Source organism: Streptopelia decaocto (assembly GCF_964273445.1).
Source record: "Streptopelia decaocto genome assembly, chromosome: 1".
NCBI lineage: Eukaryota > Metazoa > Chordata > Aves > Columbiformes > Columbidae > Streptopelia > Streptopelia decaocto.
This window is the reverse complement of record NC_138663.1, coordinates 94,390,332-94,406,174: the sequence shown is the minus strand read 5'-3', so window position 1 is coordinate 94,406,174 and position 15,843 is coordinate 94,390,332. Positions and strand designations below refer to the sequence as shown.

The window sequence follows — 15,843 nt, the reverse complement described above, 5'->3', positions numbered from 1 at the left end:
CCTCATAAGGGAGATGCTCCACTCCCTTCATCATCTTTTTGTCCTGCACTGGACTCTCTCCAGCAGTTTCCTGTCCTTCTTGAACTGAAGGGCCCAGAACTGAACACAGTATTCCAGGTGTGGTCTCACCAGGGCAGAGTAGAGGGGAAGGAGAACCTCTCTCGACCTACTAACTACCTTCCTTCTAATACACCCCAGGATGCCATTGACCTTCCTGGCCACGAGGGCTCAGTGCTGGCTCATGGTCATCCTGCTGCCCACCAGGACCCCCAGGTCCCTTTCCCCTATGCTGCTCTCTAACAGGTCATTCTGGAACCTGGGGTTGTTCCTGCCCAGATGCAAGACTCTACACTTGTCCTTGTTATATCTCATTACATTTTTCCCCGCCCAACTCTGCAGCCTGTCCAGGTCTCGCTGGATGGCAGCACAGCCTTCTGGCGTGTCAACCACTCCTCCCAGTTTGGTGTCATCAGCAAACTTGCTGACAGTGCACTCTATTCCATCATCTAAGTAGCTGATGAATATATTGAATAATACTGGTCCCAGTACTGACCCTTGAGGCACTCCACTAGATACAGGCCTCCAAATAGACTCTGCCCCATTGACCACGACTCTCTGGCTTCTTCAGCCAGTTCCCAGTCCACCTCACTACCCGATCATCCAGACCACACTTCCTCAGTTTAGTGGCAAGGATGCTGTGGGAGACTGTGTCAAATGCTTTACTGAAGTCAAGGTAGACCACATCCACCACTCTGCCATCACCTATCCACTTCATTATGTCTTCATAAAAGGCTATGAGGTTGGTCAAGCATGACTTCCCCTTGGTGCAGCCATGTTGATTGCCCCTAATGACCCTCTTATCCTTGATACGCCTTGAGATGGCACCAGGATAAGTTGTTCCATCACTTTCCCAAGGATGGAGGTACCTGCTCATTGCAGGGGTGTTGGACTGGGCAACCTTTGAAGGTCTCTTCCAAAGCAAACCATTCTGTGGTCCTGTATCAAAATGCTAAATATAGAGCAAGTTCCTGCCTGTTCTACACAGGGCTGAAAAGGAGAATCCTTTGTGGAAGAGTTTATCTTTATGTTGGGGAGGAAACGAACCCTTGAAACCTCCCAGATAAAAACCTTTGTAATTATGCATCCTTATAAAAATGATTACTTTTCTTTGTTACCTGGAAGTATATTATTAAATCTTTGGTACTCAGCACATTTCTGTAACTTCCTAACTTTCTCATTTAAAAAGAATTAATTTGCTTTTCTTCATTTCTTATTTTCCAATAAAAGTTATAGATTCATGGACAGTTTCATGAATAACTAGAGTTGTTAGATACTTTAATTTTCTTTAAAAGTGCCAGCTTGCAAGGTGTCTTGAGATAAGAAATATCCAAACAGTCCAATTTATTCTGCCAACTGTGAGTAATTTTGATTCTGACATAATAGCAGTATTTTGAAAATATACATTTTAGAAAATAAAATTATTATTATTATCTTTAATCTATAATTTTTTGAATCGTATGTCTTTGATTTTTAAGAAATCAAGTACGCATAACATTTTTTAAATTAGTTTGAACAGTACTGGCATAATATTTTTGCAAGTGAAACATTGCACACTTATAAGGGGCTGGCACGTTTCCCTCAATTTATCTCTTGGTAATCTTTGTTACTTGCAGCCTAGTATGTTCAGACACAGCAGTCTCCCAATCAGTATACCATGTGTTCTTTCTCATAATCAGCTGCTCCTCCATTGCTGTGAAGGTAATCAGTAGCTGTTCAATTATAGCAAATGCTAAAGCACTAGTCCTTCTCTTGAAATTTTCTGTTAAAGGGGAACAGAAAATGACCGACACAGCTCCATTAGGAGGTAGCTGTCATGGTTTGGATTTGCCGAATGTGCTCCAAGGTCCTTTCAGGTGTCCTTCCATTTCAGGGTGCCGTGAATTTGTGATAACTTTGAATGGTTTGTTTGAAGCAGCTGTTTTAATCAACTAAATACCAGCCTTCCCTCAGCCTGTCCTCAGTTAGCAATTAAACAAGATATGTGATACTTAATTGGTGTATTATTCTACCCATTTTTTTTTTTTCCACTGTATGCCATGTGCCTTAACCTTTTTTTAATTGCTTTGGACTGCACAGATTATTGAGAATGAATAAGCACTAATTTTAAGAACAGGCAATGCTGTTATTCTGATGATACTTTGGTAGATTAATTTCAGTTCTGTGTATTGCCAATGTCTTTAAACCCTCGGCTTTTTAGATGGGGCTCCAGCACCTGTACAACAGAAAAAATGCATGTTCATTCTCCAGAAGCTACTGTCTACCTGCAGTAGCTTGAAGCAGGGCATATTACAGAAGAAAAAGGAATGTGAAGAACTCAGACATGAGAGAGAAAATCAATTTCTTTTTAAGAAAGAAAGGGTACTTCGAAGACTTTTTTTGAGTGCCACTTTCAGCTGATAAGCTTGCACCTTGTCCTGTGTGATGTAGAAAAAGACGCTAGGATTAGGGCAGTAAGCTGAGAAGGTTTAGAAGGTATAGGTACTGTTTCCCAAAAGACTATGTAAGAGAGAAATAATAATATATAAGTAGAAGAGAAATTAAAATTGGTGATCTCTTTCTTCCCCCTAGAATATTTTCTTTCTTGAAACCAAAGTTTTTTACCTCTCTTAAGGGTTAGCAATACACTGCTTAGTCCCTGGGTAGCGTGACAATACACTGTTATGTCCCAGCTGTGGAGATGTGGATAGACTTCAGTGTTTGAGAAAGTCGCTGTCCCCAGGTCAGTGCACCCATGTGGTCCAGTGACAAGTAGTATTACTGCAGTTTTTGCCAAAGAGGAAGGGCTTTCTCTTAGCATCACAACTAGTTTGGCACCAGCTCCCCATTTCTTCTGTGTTGCTTGCTCCGGTTTCTGATTGTTTCACTGGCTGAATGAGACACCCACTATTGAAGTGGTGATGCCAGGAAAGGGGGAGCATGTTATTCCCTCTGGTGTGGCTCACTGTCTGCAGTAGCTGGGAAAATACTGCTACAGTTAGTAGGATAGCCAGTATGTAAAGCATACAACAGAAGGAATTTTCTAATTAATCATAGTCATGTAAAGTGTTAATGTGTGAAAAAGACAGTGCTGTTTCCCACGACGTGAAATGTGGTAACCAGATGAGTGAGCAAATCTGTTTCATCCTTCCATGTGGAGTTTTACAGCTGCTTCTCCAAGCGAAGAAATTGGGGAGAAGGAGGAGAAAAAGATCTACAAAACTGGCAGTGAAAAGGTAGAATTCCTAGAAAAGGAAAGAAGCAGGGGAGGGATAACTGAGGGTTGTCTGGCATGTGCAATTGTCAGGACTGTGTGGCTTCAGACCCAAGAAGTCCAGGCATTGTTCCTGGACTTGGCTAAGTTCTGCTCACATGGGGCCTCGTTTTGCATGAAAATGTCCAAAGCATGACACAGATAAGGTGAAGGTCAAGAGAGAAAATAATGTAAAACTGAAAAAACTCATTTAATGTCCTGTGAGTTTTCCCCTTTGTGTCCCATAGTGTCTGCTATAGTACTTTGTGCTGCACGAGACTGACCAAGCGTAGGTATCACCAACTGTAATTGTAACTGAACACAAGGTATAGCTCAGTGCTGTCACTATTTTGCCTATGTGAAGCCCCTTGCCTGTCACAGCTCTGAGATGCCTGCCTGAGGGAATGCTCCCCAGGCCAGTTGGCCATGGGTAAGGGGGTAACAGCTTTGTTCTTTTCTCAGGTCATGGGGTGTCTGGGTGGCCTCCTCATCCTCTAACAGTGGTGCATGCCCTCACATCATGCCCTGGAGTGTGACGTAAAACCTTTTGGTTTAATGCTGGAGAAGAACTATTCTCATGACTTGCAAGCCAATCCCTATGCTGCTTGAAACTGAATTGAAAAAAGTCCACATAAAATAATACTAATGTCCAGGGCCACAAGGACAAGACAGGAGCACAGAGGGGACCTAGGGTAAGGAGTTACGTAGCATCAGTACAGCTATGTGCACTGCTCAGGGTCAGGGAACAGTTCTTAGCCCTATTGTAACTACTAACATATTTGTAACCATAGGAACCATTTCTTGCTAGAGTCAGTGAGGTTCAAGTACCTAGCTGGATTGAGTACATTGAAAGGTCTCAGTCCTGAGGTACATCTGTACCTGTGTAGGTACTTCACTAGCTGCTAGTAAAACAATATTGGTATTTTAATTTAACTGTCGAAAGTAGTGGGCAAATTGGTTCATGTGAGAAAACCAGCAGGCAGATAATGCGTAGAATAATGATCAAAGAAAGCGATAGTTCAAGATATTTTCAGGCATTCAACTCCAAGCTCTATCTGGTTGACAGTTTTGCAATATGCATTGCTGTCCTCACCCAAGATGCTAAATTCCCGGGAACATATGGGAAGCATTTTTGTATCATGAAAAACAATGTGGAACAGGAAAGCTTTTTTTCCTTTTCCCCCCTCTTCATTATCAATGAATAGTTAACATTTTAACTCTACTGCTGTAGATGACAGCACACAAAACCATGCAACTTTCTTACAAATTATCTTGGGATCTAAGATCCTAACTGTACATACTGTGTTTTTTATTTTAAGGGAGTGGAAGACTTTCCGTCTCAAAGGAGAAAGGTAGTCATGCAGTTCTTGCAAACTTTTTGTATACTCCTTTTTGGATAATATATCAGGATCTATGAGGGTCATGGTTTTATGCTTGAAAATGTAAGGAAAAAAAATCTTTTATTATTTGCAGCTTCAATAGACTTATAGAATAGTTTGGGTAGGAAGGGACCTTTGAAGGGCATCTAGTCCAACCCCCTGCAATGAGCAGGAACATCTTCAACTAGATCAGGTTGCTCAGAGCCCTGTCCAGCCTGGCCTGGAATGTCTCCAGGGATGGGGCATCTACCACCTCTCTGGGCAACATGGGCCAGTGTTTTACCATCCTCAGTGTAAAACATTTCTTCCTCATGTCTGGCTGAGTCTCCCCTCTTTTAGTTTAAAATCATTACGCCTTGTCCTGCCATAACATGCCCTTCTAAAAAGTCTGTTCCCATCTTTCTTATAGGCCCCTTTTAAGTACCAAAAGGCTGCAATAAGATCTCCCTGGAGCCTTCTCCAGGCTGAACAACCCCAACTCTCTCAGACTGTCCTCACAGGAGAGGTTTTCTTGTCCTCTGGTCATCTTGGTGGCCCTCCTCTGGACCTTCTCCAACAAGAGACGGTCTTCTAATAGGTCTTATAATGATCAGGGATGAAAATAAGTGCAGTTATTTACTTTACTTTCAAACATTTTAGATCATTTATGTTTCAAATCCTGTATATGTACTTTGTACTGCTTTAGAGTTGATGGAGTATTCTCCTTGGAAAGAAGAAAATGTTGATCTGTCTTCTTGATGAAAATAATATACTGACATTGCAAAATAAGGAAATATGATAGTCTCATTTGTTTAGTGCATTGATAATATAGCCATCAGAAGAAGGCAACTGTAATATTACTTTACCTGTCTTATGCAGAAAGGAAGTAAAATATAGTGGCATTTTGAATCAATAGAACAGCACTTCTTATTTTTATTATATACATTTTTCACAGAAGGAAATCAGTATAGAAAAACCACTGATGGGAGGTTCAAACTTAGGAGGTGGTGCCTCCTATTTCTTTTGCAGTACTTGGATTTTTGTGTGCATACCACAGCTGTGGGATGATTGTACAGATATACGCTGGTCTTATAATTAACAGTGTTTTGGTGAAGCTATGACAGTATTTTTCACTTTACTTGAATGGCTCTGAAGCTCACGAGATCTTCCTGATATACAGAGCTTAGGAGAACAATTTAGGTTAATTTAACACCTGCTCAGTATCTGTTTGCTGCAGAGCGCTTTCGCTGTGATGATGTTTCAAATAAATGTGTAACCTTGACAGATTTTTAGATTATTCCTGCCATTTTTATTTATCAAAAGGAGCTGAAGTTATTAGTCACCATTTTTACATTTAAACCGGTTGCTAAAAGATATGGTGAGTCTGAAGTGTGCTTCATTATTTTGCCCTTCATTTTGCCCTATTAAATGCATTAGATGAGGCACTATCTTTTGGATTATGGGAGTTGTTGTCTTCAGGCTGTATCTTTTAATGATTCTTTTCATTAATAGGACTTTGGGAATAACATGTTTAAGTGGTTAATTTAATTTAATTTAATTTAATTTAATTTAATTTAATTTTATTTTATTTTATTTTATTTTATTTTATTTTATTTTATTTTATTTTATTTTATTTTATTTATTTTATTATTTTTTACTTCCCTTCTTTTTTGCTGGTATTGAAAGGACCTCAGAATTAGTTATGCCTGGTGCAAAATGTTTTATGATTAAAATGCATCTATTCACTTTTGAGCAGAGGATAATGAATTTAACAGACTTTATTTTTGGTTGTGGGACTTGTACTTTAGTGCAAAACATGGACTAAATTATTTGGTTTTCATAGGTAAATCTGGTGGTTTGAGGTAAAACTTTTTGACAGTGAGTTAACCAGAATTATTTTTCTAGCTTTCAAACCTGCTGAAAATTTTTTGAAACAAACTACACTGGAATGTTAGGTAAATGAATGCTCGAAGTGCTTGGCTCTACTTCTCATGACCCTGTGCCATTCTCAGCGTAACAGAAGAGAGTATTGTGATCACATTAGGCAAGTGTTAATGAGCACATGTGAAACCTAAATATACTCAGATTTCCGCTTTTAAAAGATAGGGAACTGCAGTAGAGGAAACTAAGGGGCAAAACCACAAGGACTGAACTAACTCCATGGCTCTAAGTCTGACTTACCCAGGGATGAGGACAGAGCCCATGTCACGTGAGAGAGATCCCTTCCCTTGTTCAGGGACAAACCAGCTGAAGAGTTATATATGTCTTTAATCAACCATCCTGAAATGTTTTGAGAGATCTAACCCTCTTTAATAACTGCAGATTGCTCCATCTGAGTGTTATGAGACCACTGCAGAGGTATTAAATTGACTATTCTCTTATTAAATACAATGGGTAGGCTTGTAGTGGTGTAGATTCCTTCAGTAGCTAAAATTACAGGGGGAAACCCTAAGCACAGCGAGGAAAAATTCCAGTTACATTTTGAAGGAGAAGGATACTTGCTGTTTTGCAGCTTTCTGAACAGCCTGACTCCTGGGGCTGCTGCAGCCTGACCCAACTTGCCCAGAAGGAGACTCCTGGGAGGTGACTTGGGTGCGTAGCACCATCTGAGCTTTGCAGTTTTCTGCCTGGGCTTCAGCTGCTTTGCTACGGGGATGAGAATGTTCTGTAAATCCTGTGCCATGGATGCAAGCCCATGCTGGGCATCTGAACTGGCATTAGGGGACCAAATGGGGCCCCAGCTGTCAGACTGAGTTGGAAAGCTTGTATAAATGCTCCATATTGCTTTCTGCAGTGTTGTGCAGATTTCTTACATTCCTTGGCAAGGGTTTAGCTGGATATGGCAACGTGTGTTTTATTGCACTTTTGAAGGCTCTGCATCCTTTATGCCCCTGCTTACCTTTATCCATGATTGATAAACTGGATTACTCAAAAAAATAAAGACAAGGACATTTCAGGCATTTTTTTTTCTTCTTTAATTAGAGACATATGCTTGTCTTCTAGGAGAGAGGCGTAAGTTGTTCAGCTGGAACATGACTTAAGGTGAATTCTTTCTACACTTGGGTTTCAACTTTCTGACTTAGTTTCTGTGCTTTTTAAATGGAGATGACACTTACTGGCTAATAATGCTTAGAGGATTAATTATATATCAGGGATTTTAAAAATTACTAAAGGTTATAGATATTATTATTACTATATTAAGCTATAATTCATGGTACTTAATTTGCTTTTCAGTTAACATTTAAACAGAAGTATTCTTGCTCTAAGAAGTTAGCTAAGAAAAATAATTGCTTTGCTTAAAAAAAGTTAAGCTACAATAGCATGTGGAGAGAGAAAAAAATGTATTCAGGGGAACATGCTTTTCATGTTGTTAGTCCCAGCCCAGGAGTGCAAATTCGTGTTGCTTGCAGAAAAGTAGTTAAAGCATTTAGTACAATTGCAAGTTAAGAATTGCCATTTTATGATAATTCTTCTCTCATCAAGGTTGGTCATGCTCTTCTGAGTATCTTCAATTAACAAGACTGTCCTCTTCAAATTATGAAGCTGTGAATTAATTATAGTCAGTTTTTGAGGATGTCTCCTTTGTTATTGGCAGTCAGGTGGATGGAAATGTGTGATTAAATGAAAAATCAGTCTGACTATTAATTATCAGATTGCAGGAAGAATATGAAACTTCATGTTTAAATGAAACTTCATGTTTTCTAAAATGTCACATCTCAGTTCAGTAGCTGAAAATCCATCAAATTCACTGGGTCTGGGACATTTTATCTGTGGTCTCCATGGTAAAATATGACAATGACAAAACCAGAACAAATTAGCAGCATAGAGTTTACATGTTTGTTGATTATTTATGTGATCCTAGAACTAAGCCATTTTTTTTTTCTTTTCTTGTTGGAAAAGGAAAGAGGAAAAATTTTATGAAATAAAAATGTTAGGTATATTGACATGCTGCCTTGTGGGCTTCATGAGCAGTACCATGTTCACGAAGATTTTAATATCATAATGGTCTGAATTCCCCAAGTGAGGTGCAGTTCTCCTGTCTTCTTTTAGTCCATATCACTGCACACTAAACTTTGCCTTGCTTATACTGCTTTAACTACTGTTCTTACAGTTGCAGTTAAATGTTAATTTACCTGCTTTAATGATAGACTGCCATGAAAGACACATGCCACACACACGTACTGTTTCAATTATTAGCAACAGACCTAGCTATGATAAGATAAATTGGTTAGTACACTGATCCACCAATGAAGCTACCTCTGTGAAAAACCTGCAGACTGGGTTTTGTTGAACAGGTAAGTGGAGTGACTTTGCCCTGGTACAGCATGACTATTAGATCCCCTCTGAGGAGGGGACAGGAACTTATGGGCATGGGAAAATGGGGTGTGAGACCTGCCCATTCAGGGGCAGTTAAATGCTGTGTTTATGGTGCCTTAGCCATAATCTCAAAGTGATTGTAAGACCTTGAAGTTGCATTAAGCCCTTGTCCATGATGTGTAACACAGCATGTCATAAAATATTAGATGTTCCCAAACTCTAGGGTTTTCAGACCTGAAATGGGAGGAATATAGAAAGGCCCAAAGGTTTTTGGCCAGGTTCAGTGTTCTCAATGACCTCAAGGGTCCTGCATTATATTTCCTTCAAAGCAAAAACTATTCCTAATGCACACACATCACCTGATACCATAATGGGCTATTACAATAAGAGCATGCACGAAAGACAAAGAGGAGAAACATTCTGTGGGATGACCTAGAAAACCTCTTCACAAATTGCTACTGCATTGACTGTTCTGATTTTCAAAGGACATTTTGCTCTGAAGTAAATTCCACAGAAAGTGGGATGGTCACATTCTTGTGATTTTTAAAAAACTAAGGACTAAACAATCAAGCATGCACTTGCTGTACATAAAGACAAGATCAAAACCATGTGAAAAAAAGTGTATATTTTTAAAAATAGACTAGAAAGCATCAGGCTGACCTTACTGAACCCAGAGATTAGCCCCATGGCACTTCAGATATGAAACAGGAATTTTCAATGAAATTTATAGTGGTATCTGCTCTGTGGGTTTATTTGTGGCACAGACACAGTGACAGTAGCTGCCCCTTTCTGAAGGAGAGAAGATAAAGATTCTTTGTATACAAATACCTGCTGGGGATCTGCATCTTGGTTAGATGATGAGAGATTCAACTTTCCTCCATCAGCAAGCCCCTTGGTGAAGTTTCACTTGGAAATGAGGGCATGAAATGCTATGGCAGGATGAACAGACATGATCAGGAAAGGTGTTGCAGCAAAGACAAGCTGTTGAAAAGCAGGATGGTGAGCTGGATAATCATTCTTCATGAGCATTTGCCAGAGAAAAAGACAAAAAAGCACTCTTTCTCTTAGGCTGATGATGACAGTCAGTTTCAAAGTCCAATTGACCTGAAAATTGTATGAGGAAACAATACAGAAAGAACTATTCACCTACTGAGGTGATTCACCCACTTCACCTGCTTATATTAAATACAAAAGTTTCTATCTTTTTCAGGCTAAAGCAGCATGTAGGATCACAGAAATATTTCTTTCACCCCTAAAAGCTCAGGAAACTTAAAAAAAAATTCACCTGGGAAAGTGCACAAGAGAGTGTGCAAGAAAGCCATGTTCCAACATTTCTCCATCTACTCTTGCTCATCTATATGGGAATGAACAACTTCCTAGATCACAATTTCAGACCATTTTCAAGGTAGATGCCATGATGTGGAAGCTGCCAATTGAAATAGCTGGTTTCTTCATTGAGCAGAAACTGTGGAGCTGAAGTAGACCCCAAACATGGTCACTAACTTCTTTTAGAAATTGCAAATTACATTGCTTACAAATTCAGAGACTTAAAGTTTAATCTCACCATTTTATTAAATAAAAAAAAGCCACAACCTCTGTGATCTAAAATAAGGTGGTTTTGCACAGCTCCCATCCACTCTAATCCTCAAATAGTGTTTTTGTTTTGTCTTGGTTTGGTGTGGTTTGTATTTTTCCCCTATAGTGAAGATCAGAAGATCAGCTGCGGCCTAAAGCTCTGGCATTTTCTTGTTCTGGAAAAAAATGGAAAAATCACTGCTGATACTGTTGTGTTTGTCATGAATGATGAAAAAATAAATGATGGCCAGGACAGGGTCTCCACACAAAGTCACATGGATCATTTGATAAGCAGGACCTATCTATGTTTTACTGTAATTTACTTACAGATTATGCTCCTGGCAAGAATCACCAAATATATTACATAGAAAAGGGGTAGATTCTGCACCTCTTTGATATCTGTGGTTCAGGTATGAATCCCTTCTTGGAGGAAAAGCTTTAGCCACGCTCTAGTTGTTTAATAACCTGGGATAGTCACTGGGCTTTATATAGTGTGAATTTGAATTTCTGGTCTTGCACTGTAAAGCTCAGGCAAAGATTACCATTTTGATGGATGTGTGCTCATCTATGATTATGAACCATACAAACCATGAGTCAGTTGCTGTTCAGATCCCTTTTTTGTGTCAATTATGCAGGCTCTGGACATGCTTACTTTTGTTTCTAAATATCTGAGTTTCTGTAAAGTCTAATTCCCTCTTACGGTCAATTTTTACGTCATTCACTGTATTATCTTTATAAATACCCGGTCACAAATAAAGTGGGGGAACTAAACACATTTAGTGCTCTTTTTGATAGTAGATACCACAAACCACTAAGGATTTGCAGGTGCAAGTGTCTGCCTACATCAAACTGTGTTTCAATATATCTTATGTTTTGTTTTGTTTTGTTTTTTTTAATAAATAATGTTTTTAGTTTGTATCCATGGTGCAAAGACTTCCACATCCATTTCTTGGGACAAGAACAATTCACTCATTGAACCGGGATCTTAAGATATAAAGCCATGAATTCCTGATGCATTGTCTTCAATGACATGTAATTTGAGTGGAACAGAAATGAAGGGTTAGGAAACACCCTGTTGCTTCATCAGGAAGCATTTGTGCAGACAGTTTATGAATTAATATTCTACTTTTATTTCTTTAATGATTTCTTGGAAGATCCGAAGTTTTTTTTTTTTTTTCTTTTTTTTGGCATACCCAGTCTAAGATCTTTCCTGAATAGGAATACATGCTTTTCAGTCATTTTCCAAGGCCTTGAAAATACTGGCAAGAAAAAAATCAAAACATGTTGAAAATCCTGCCAAGATTTTGGAGGCTTATTTCAGGTGTTAATTAGCCTGTCTGAAGTTACACAGGATCAGATATAATCCAGGTCTGCACACAGGTGATGGTAGCTGTATTTATAGGTATTTTCAGTGCCTAAGAATTAAATCCTCTTAGGAAACATTTAAAATGCTATTAAACAATATTCCATGAGACAGCGCTAAATTTTAGTTCTGCCTTACGCTGATAAAATTGCTTGTATGAACATAGAGTGAATGGAATCATGTCCATTCTGAATGCAGTGAAGGAGCATCTGCTGTAATTCCTAACTACAAAGTGATTAGTATCTTGTTAGCAGTATAACCATGTGTATTGACAGTTTATTTTCTGATGCAAAATGAATGTGATATAGTTTTAGCACTAAAGCTTGTGGAAGGCATTTGCAGGTGTTTAAAGACAGTGCTTCTTTTTCTTTGTAAAAGGACTTTGAGATTAATTTATTTAAAATTTTGAAACATTTTTGTATATTTTCCATTCCCTTGAGCTCTGCAAAATGAATGGTAAGAGGAACTTCCTACTTGGAAAATTGTTAGGAAACCATTCATATAATTTTAATAGCTTTGAGCCCAGAGCGCATTACACATATTTTGTGCATCTCTGGTTTCATATGAATCACACCTGCTTTAAGATAAGTGATTTTGCTTCTTTTTAGAGCTGAAACATGAGATCTATGTTTGGAGACTGACTGCACAGCGCATTAACCCGGCCAGCAGAGAGGAGACTGCTGTGAAATGCCTCTTGATGCAGAAGGTGCTGACTCTGGAGACACTCCTGAGGAAGAAGCTGAGGACATTTCACAGGTGAGCAAGGACCAGCATGTCCCACCTCCTCTGCTCTGACCCTCGGCGGGGACAAGCCCCAGGCACAGGCAGGGAGCTCTTCCTCATCTCGGCCTACAGCCAGGGATGATGGTGTGGCTTTGTTAACATCAGGGCTGATATTTCGGTTTGGTCAATGGGCTGAGGACTTACCTCCAGTAATTTTAGGCTGAGCTAAAAGTGAAGGCTTTCAGGGATCTTCTCTGGAATGATACCAGTATTTTTAGCTGTCTCTTGATCAGAGGCATGTTGGGGCAGACATGAAGACTCATCTTCAGCCTCAGTTAAACACAAAGTGTTTTAGGATGACACTGATGTGTAAGGTCTGGAAAATGCATGTCAATGTGCCCCATATCTCAAGGCCTAGAAATTTAAGGTAGTTTTTGATTTAAAAAGATCATAAATACAAAACTAGAACAATTTAGATTTTTCCTTGTAATAGTGACTTCAGCATAGTAAAATACTATTTTTTTAACTGAAAAATTTAAGTGTTCTTCAATGAACTGTTGAGTTTGAAAAATATATCACCAGTGAATTGCTGAATTTTTAAGTAATTTCATAATCAAATCTTCGATGTGAACATGACTGTGGACATAATTAACTGTTCATGTACAGAAAAGGAAAAGTTTTCATAAATGGGACTGACAAAAATGCTAACCTTATTTTGTTTATGTTCTGGCAAAAACAACTGTTGTGCTATAGAATTTGATGACTGAGAATAGCAGTGATAAATACTTTGAAAGTGACTGACTAAAATGAAACTGAAATAATTAATTATTATTAATAAACATGTTAAATAGGCAGCATGGACAAGGACATGTAAAGATATGATTTCTTAACCTCTTCTAGTAACGAGATGGTTTTTGTTTATAAAATTTTTGCTGATATTATGCGCTTTGAATGGAATGACTGTATTATTACTTGAAGACAAAAAAAGCTGTTAAAATCACCTCTTTTTAAAAGAGATCATGGCAGATTATTAGACTTCATGACACTCTAAAGAAGATACTTCTGAAGTATAAATAAAAATTGCATATTTAATCTTGAAAATCGGGATTCCTCCAGCACAGTACATTTACAACAATGTAAAAATTCATTAGTGTTAACAACAGCAGTCCTGAACTGCAAACCCCAAGGCTTTTTGCTGGAGGGCTGGCTATGCTAATAACACAACAAAGTTATTTGGATCTTAAAAACTTCATTATAAAATGCAAATATAAAATATATGTGTTCTGACTTGTTGATATTAGCACATGACCCTCGTTTTATTGCCACAGGGCATACATCCACTTCTGAAACTGCCAAGGGAACTATGTATTGCATATAGCCAGATCCTATGCTGGGGTCCATACTCTGGAGGCCAGCTCTTTCCAAGCCTATTGCATTCTTTATGAATTGAAGGGTTTGTGAATTACTGGAGAGTGCTATAGAAGTGAACTCTAGTGTGAAGTCCCATGAAAATGTTGCTGCTGCCTCTAAGAAGGCCACGACTCCTTTGTGGTAATAGTTGCTCCATATGGGGGAAAGGGTGATCTATTTGTGATGAGAGGGATTTATTCCAATGGTCTTGGCAGAGCTTTAATTTCACTCTGGAAAAAAGCAGGTGTCATTTTCTTTCAGGCAAATTTCACAAGAAGATAGAAACTGGGAAACAAATATTCAGGAACTCCAGAAAAAAGTAAGTAGATAGATGACAGTTTTTGTCACTATCTGTGTGAGCAGGCCTGTGCCTTTATACAGAGCGAGTGCTTTGAATCTAATGTAAATTTAATAACTCTCATGATAGCAGAAAAGCTAACAGGCAGGCTGGTGATCTTCTTTGTGGGATGAGGTTACTGAACTGCATTGTGAGTTTTTGTTAGGTTTTATACTTTTGTTCCTTAGAAAAATACAATTTAAATGATCAATACATTATACAGCAATGTTTTCTTAAATTTTTAATCCATGGCCAGAAAGACTCAGAAGTTGTCAATAGGTTGTTTATAGCCACAATGCATGACGGTAGAGTACACTCCTGCTGATGTATCGAATACCAAGTCTGATTTACTGCACTGTCTATGACATGCCTGCTTTATTACTCAAGTAGAGATAAACCCCTTGGATAAATCCTGTTCTCTTTGCTGTGCACGCTTTAACACCGCCTAAGTCTTTCTGCTGAAGCCAGCTCTGATGAGATGTAAACTCTCCAGTGGGATTAAGTACACCTAAATTTAATTGTCTAAATGTCACATCCTCTTCACCTCACTGGCATCACTAATGAATTCAGACCTGTGTTTGGGAGCTCAAGTCCTTGACCGAGACATCACTGTCCTACATGTCACACCAGAAGAGAACAAAACCAACAGGATTTCTCATTAGAGTTTACACCTTTTTCAAGGCACTGCATAAAAGAAAACTTTTTTAAAGAACAGAGACTTACTTGTACTTTAGGAGAGCTTTAAACTATGTGAAATGAGACAGGAACTCAGGCTGGGAGAAGGTGGTTCCCTGGGTTGGTGGCAAAAGTGAGATCAGAGCAGAAAAGCATAGTCATGTTGGAGGGTGAGGAGCTTGGCATGCAGATGGAGGAGCTGGGCACAGGGGTGCAGAAGCTGCACAAGGATTATGGGCTTGGCAGGCCCATGAGAGTTGTACTGGAGGCATGAAAGATATGACCTCTGGGCGAGGCTATAGGTTTTCAAGGCATATGTGCAAAAAAGGCTGATTTTGTCCAGGGTCATGAAACCACAGAGTACCCTCTGTAGTAGGAATTGCATTTCAACCCTACTTCTATTGAAGTTGTGGTGGCGGTAGCTGAACACAGTTGAATCTATTCAGCAGGTGCTAGCTACTTGTATCTCAGATCATATTGGGCCACATACTCCTTTTTTTCTAGGTATGCCTGAAATGTTTCAATTTAAATATTTCTGTCTTTTATGCTGAAGAGGAATATGCAATATAGGAACAGAAGTTTGCACTTCACCCATGCGTTGTGAGCTCTATGCATAATAGTTAGCTCCTTCTGTAATACAGTTATTAATTTTTTTTTCTTCTTGTCTACAGCACAGAATAACAGACAAAATTCTTCTCATCAAATGCCTGGCTGTGCTGGGATGTGTTATTCTTATGTTTTTTCTCAACTCATTTGTTCCAGGCATCTACCTAGATCTTGGTAAGTTTTACAGATT

At 38.9% G+C, this 15,843-nt stretch overlaps 1 protein-coding gene across 1 annotated transcript in view; it reads left to right on the top strand.

The window, feature by feature from the left end:
- Nucleotides 1-15,843, top strand: part of OCA2 (OCA2 melanosomal transmembrane protein) — a gene marked incomplete at its 5' end in the record, with an annotated part of 179,585 nt that overhangs the window by 77,709 nt on the left and 86,033 nt on the right. Inside the window, 3 exons of the mRNA XM_082057575.1 lie at nt 12,511-12,658; nt 14,297-14,354; nt 15,719-15,827. Coding sequence (XP_081913701.1) covers nt 12,511-12,658; nt 14,297-14,354; nt 15,719-15,827 — 315 coding nt within the window. The remainder of the gene's footprint in view (nt 1-12,510; nt 12,659-14,296; nt 14,355-15,718; nt 15,828-15,843) is intronic.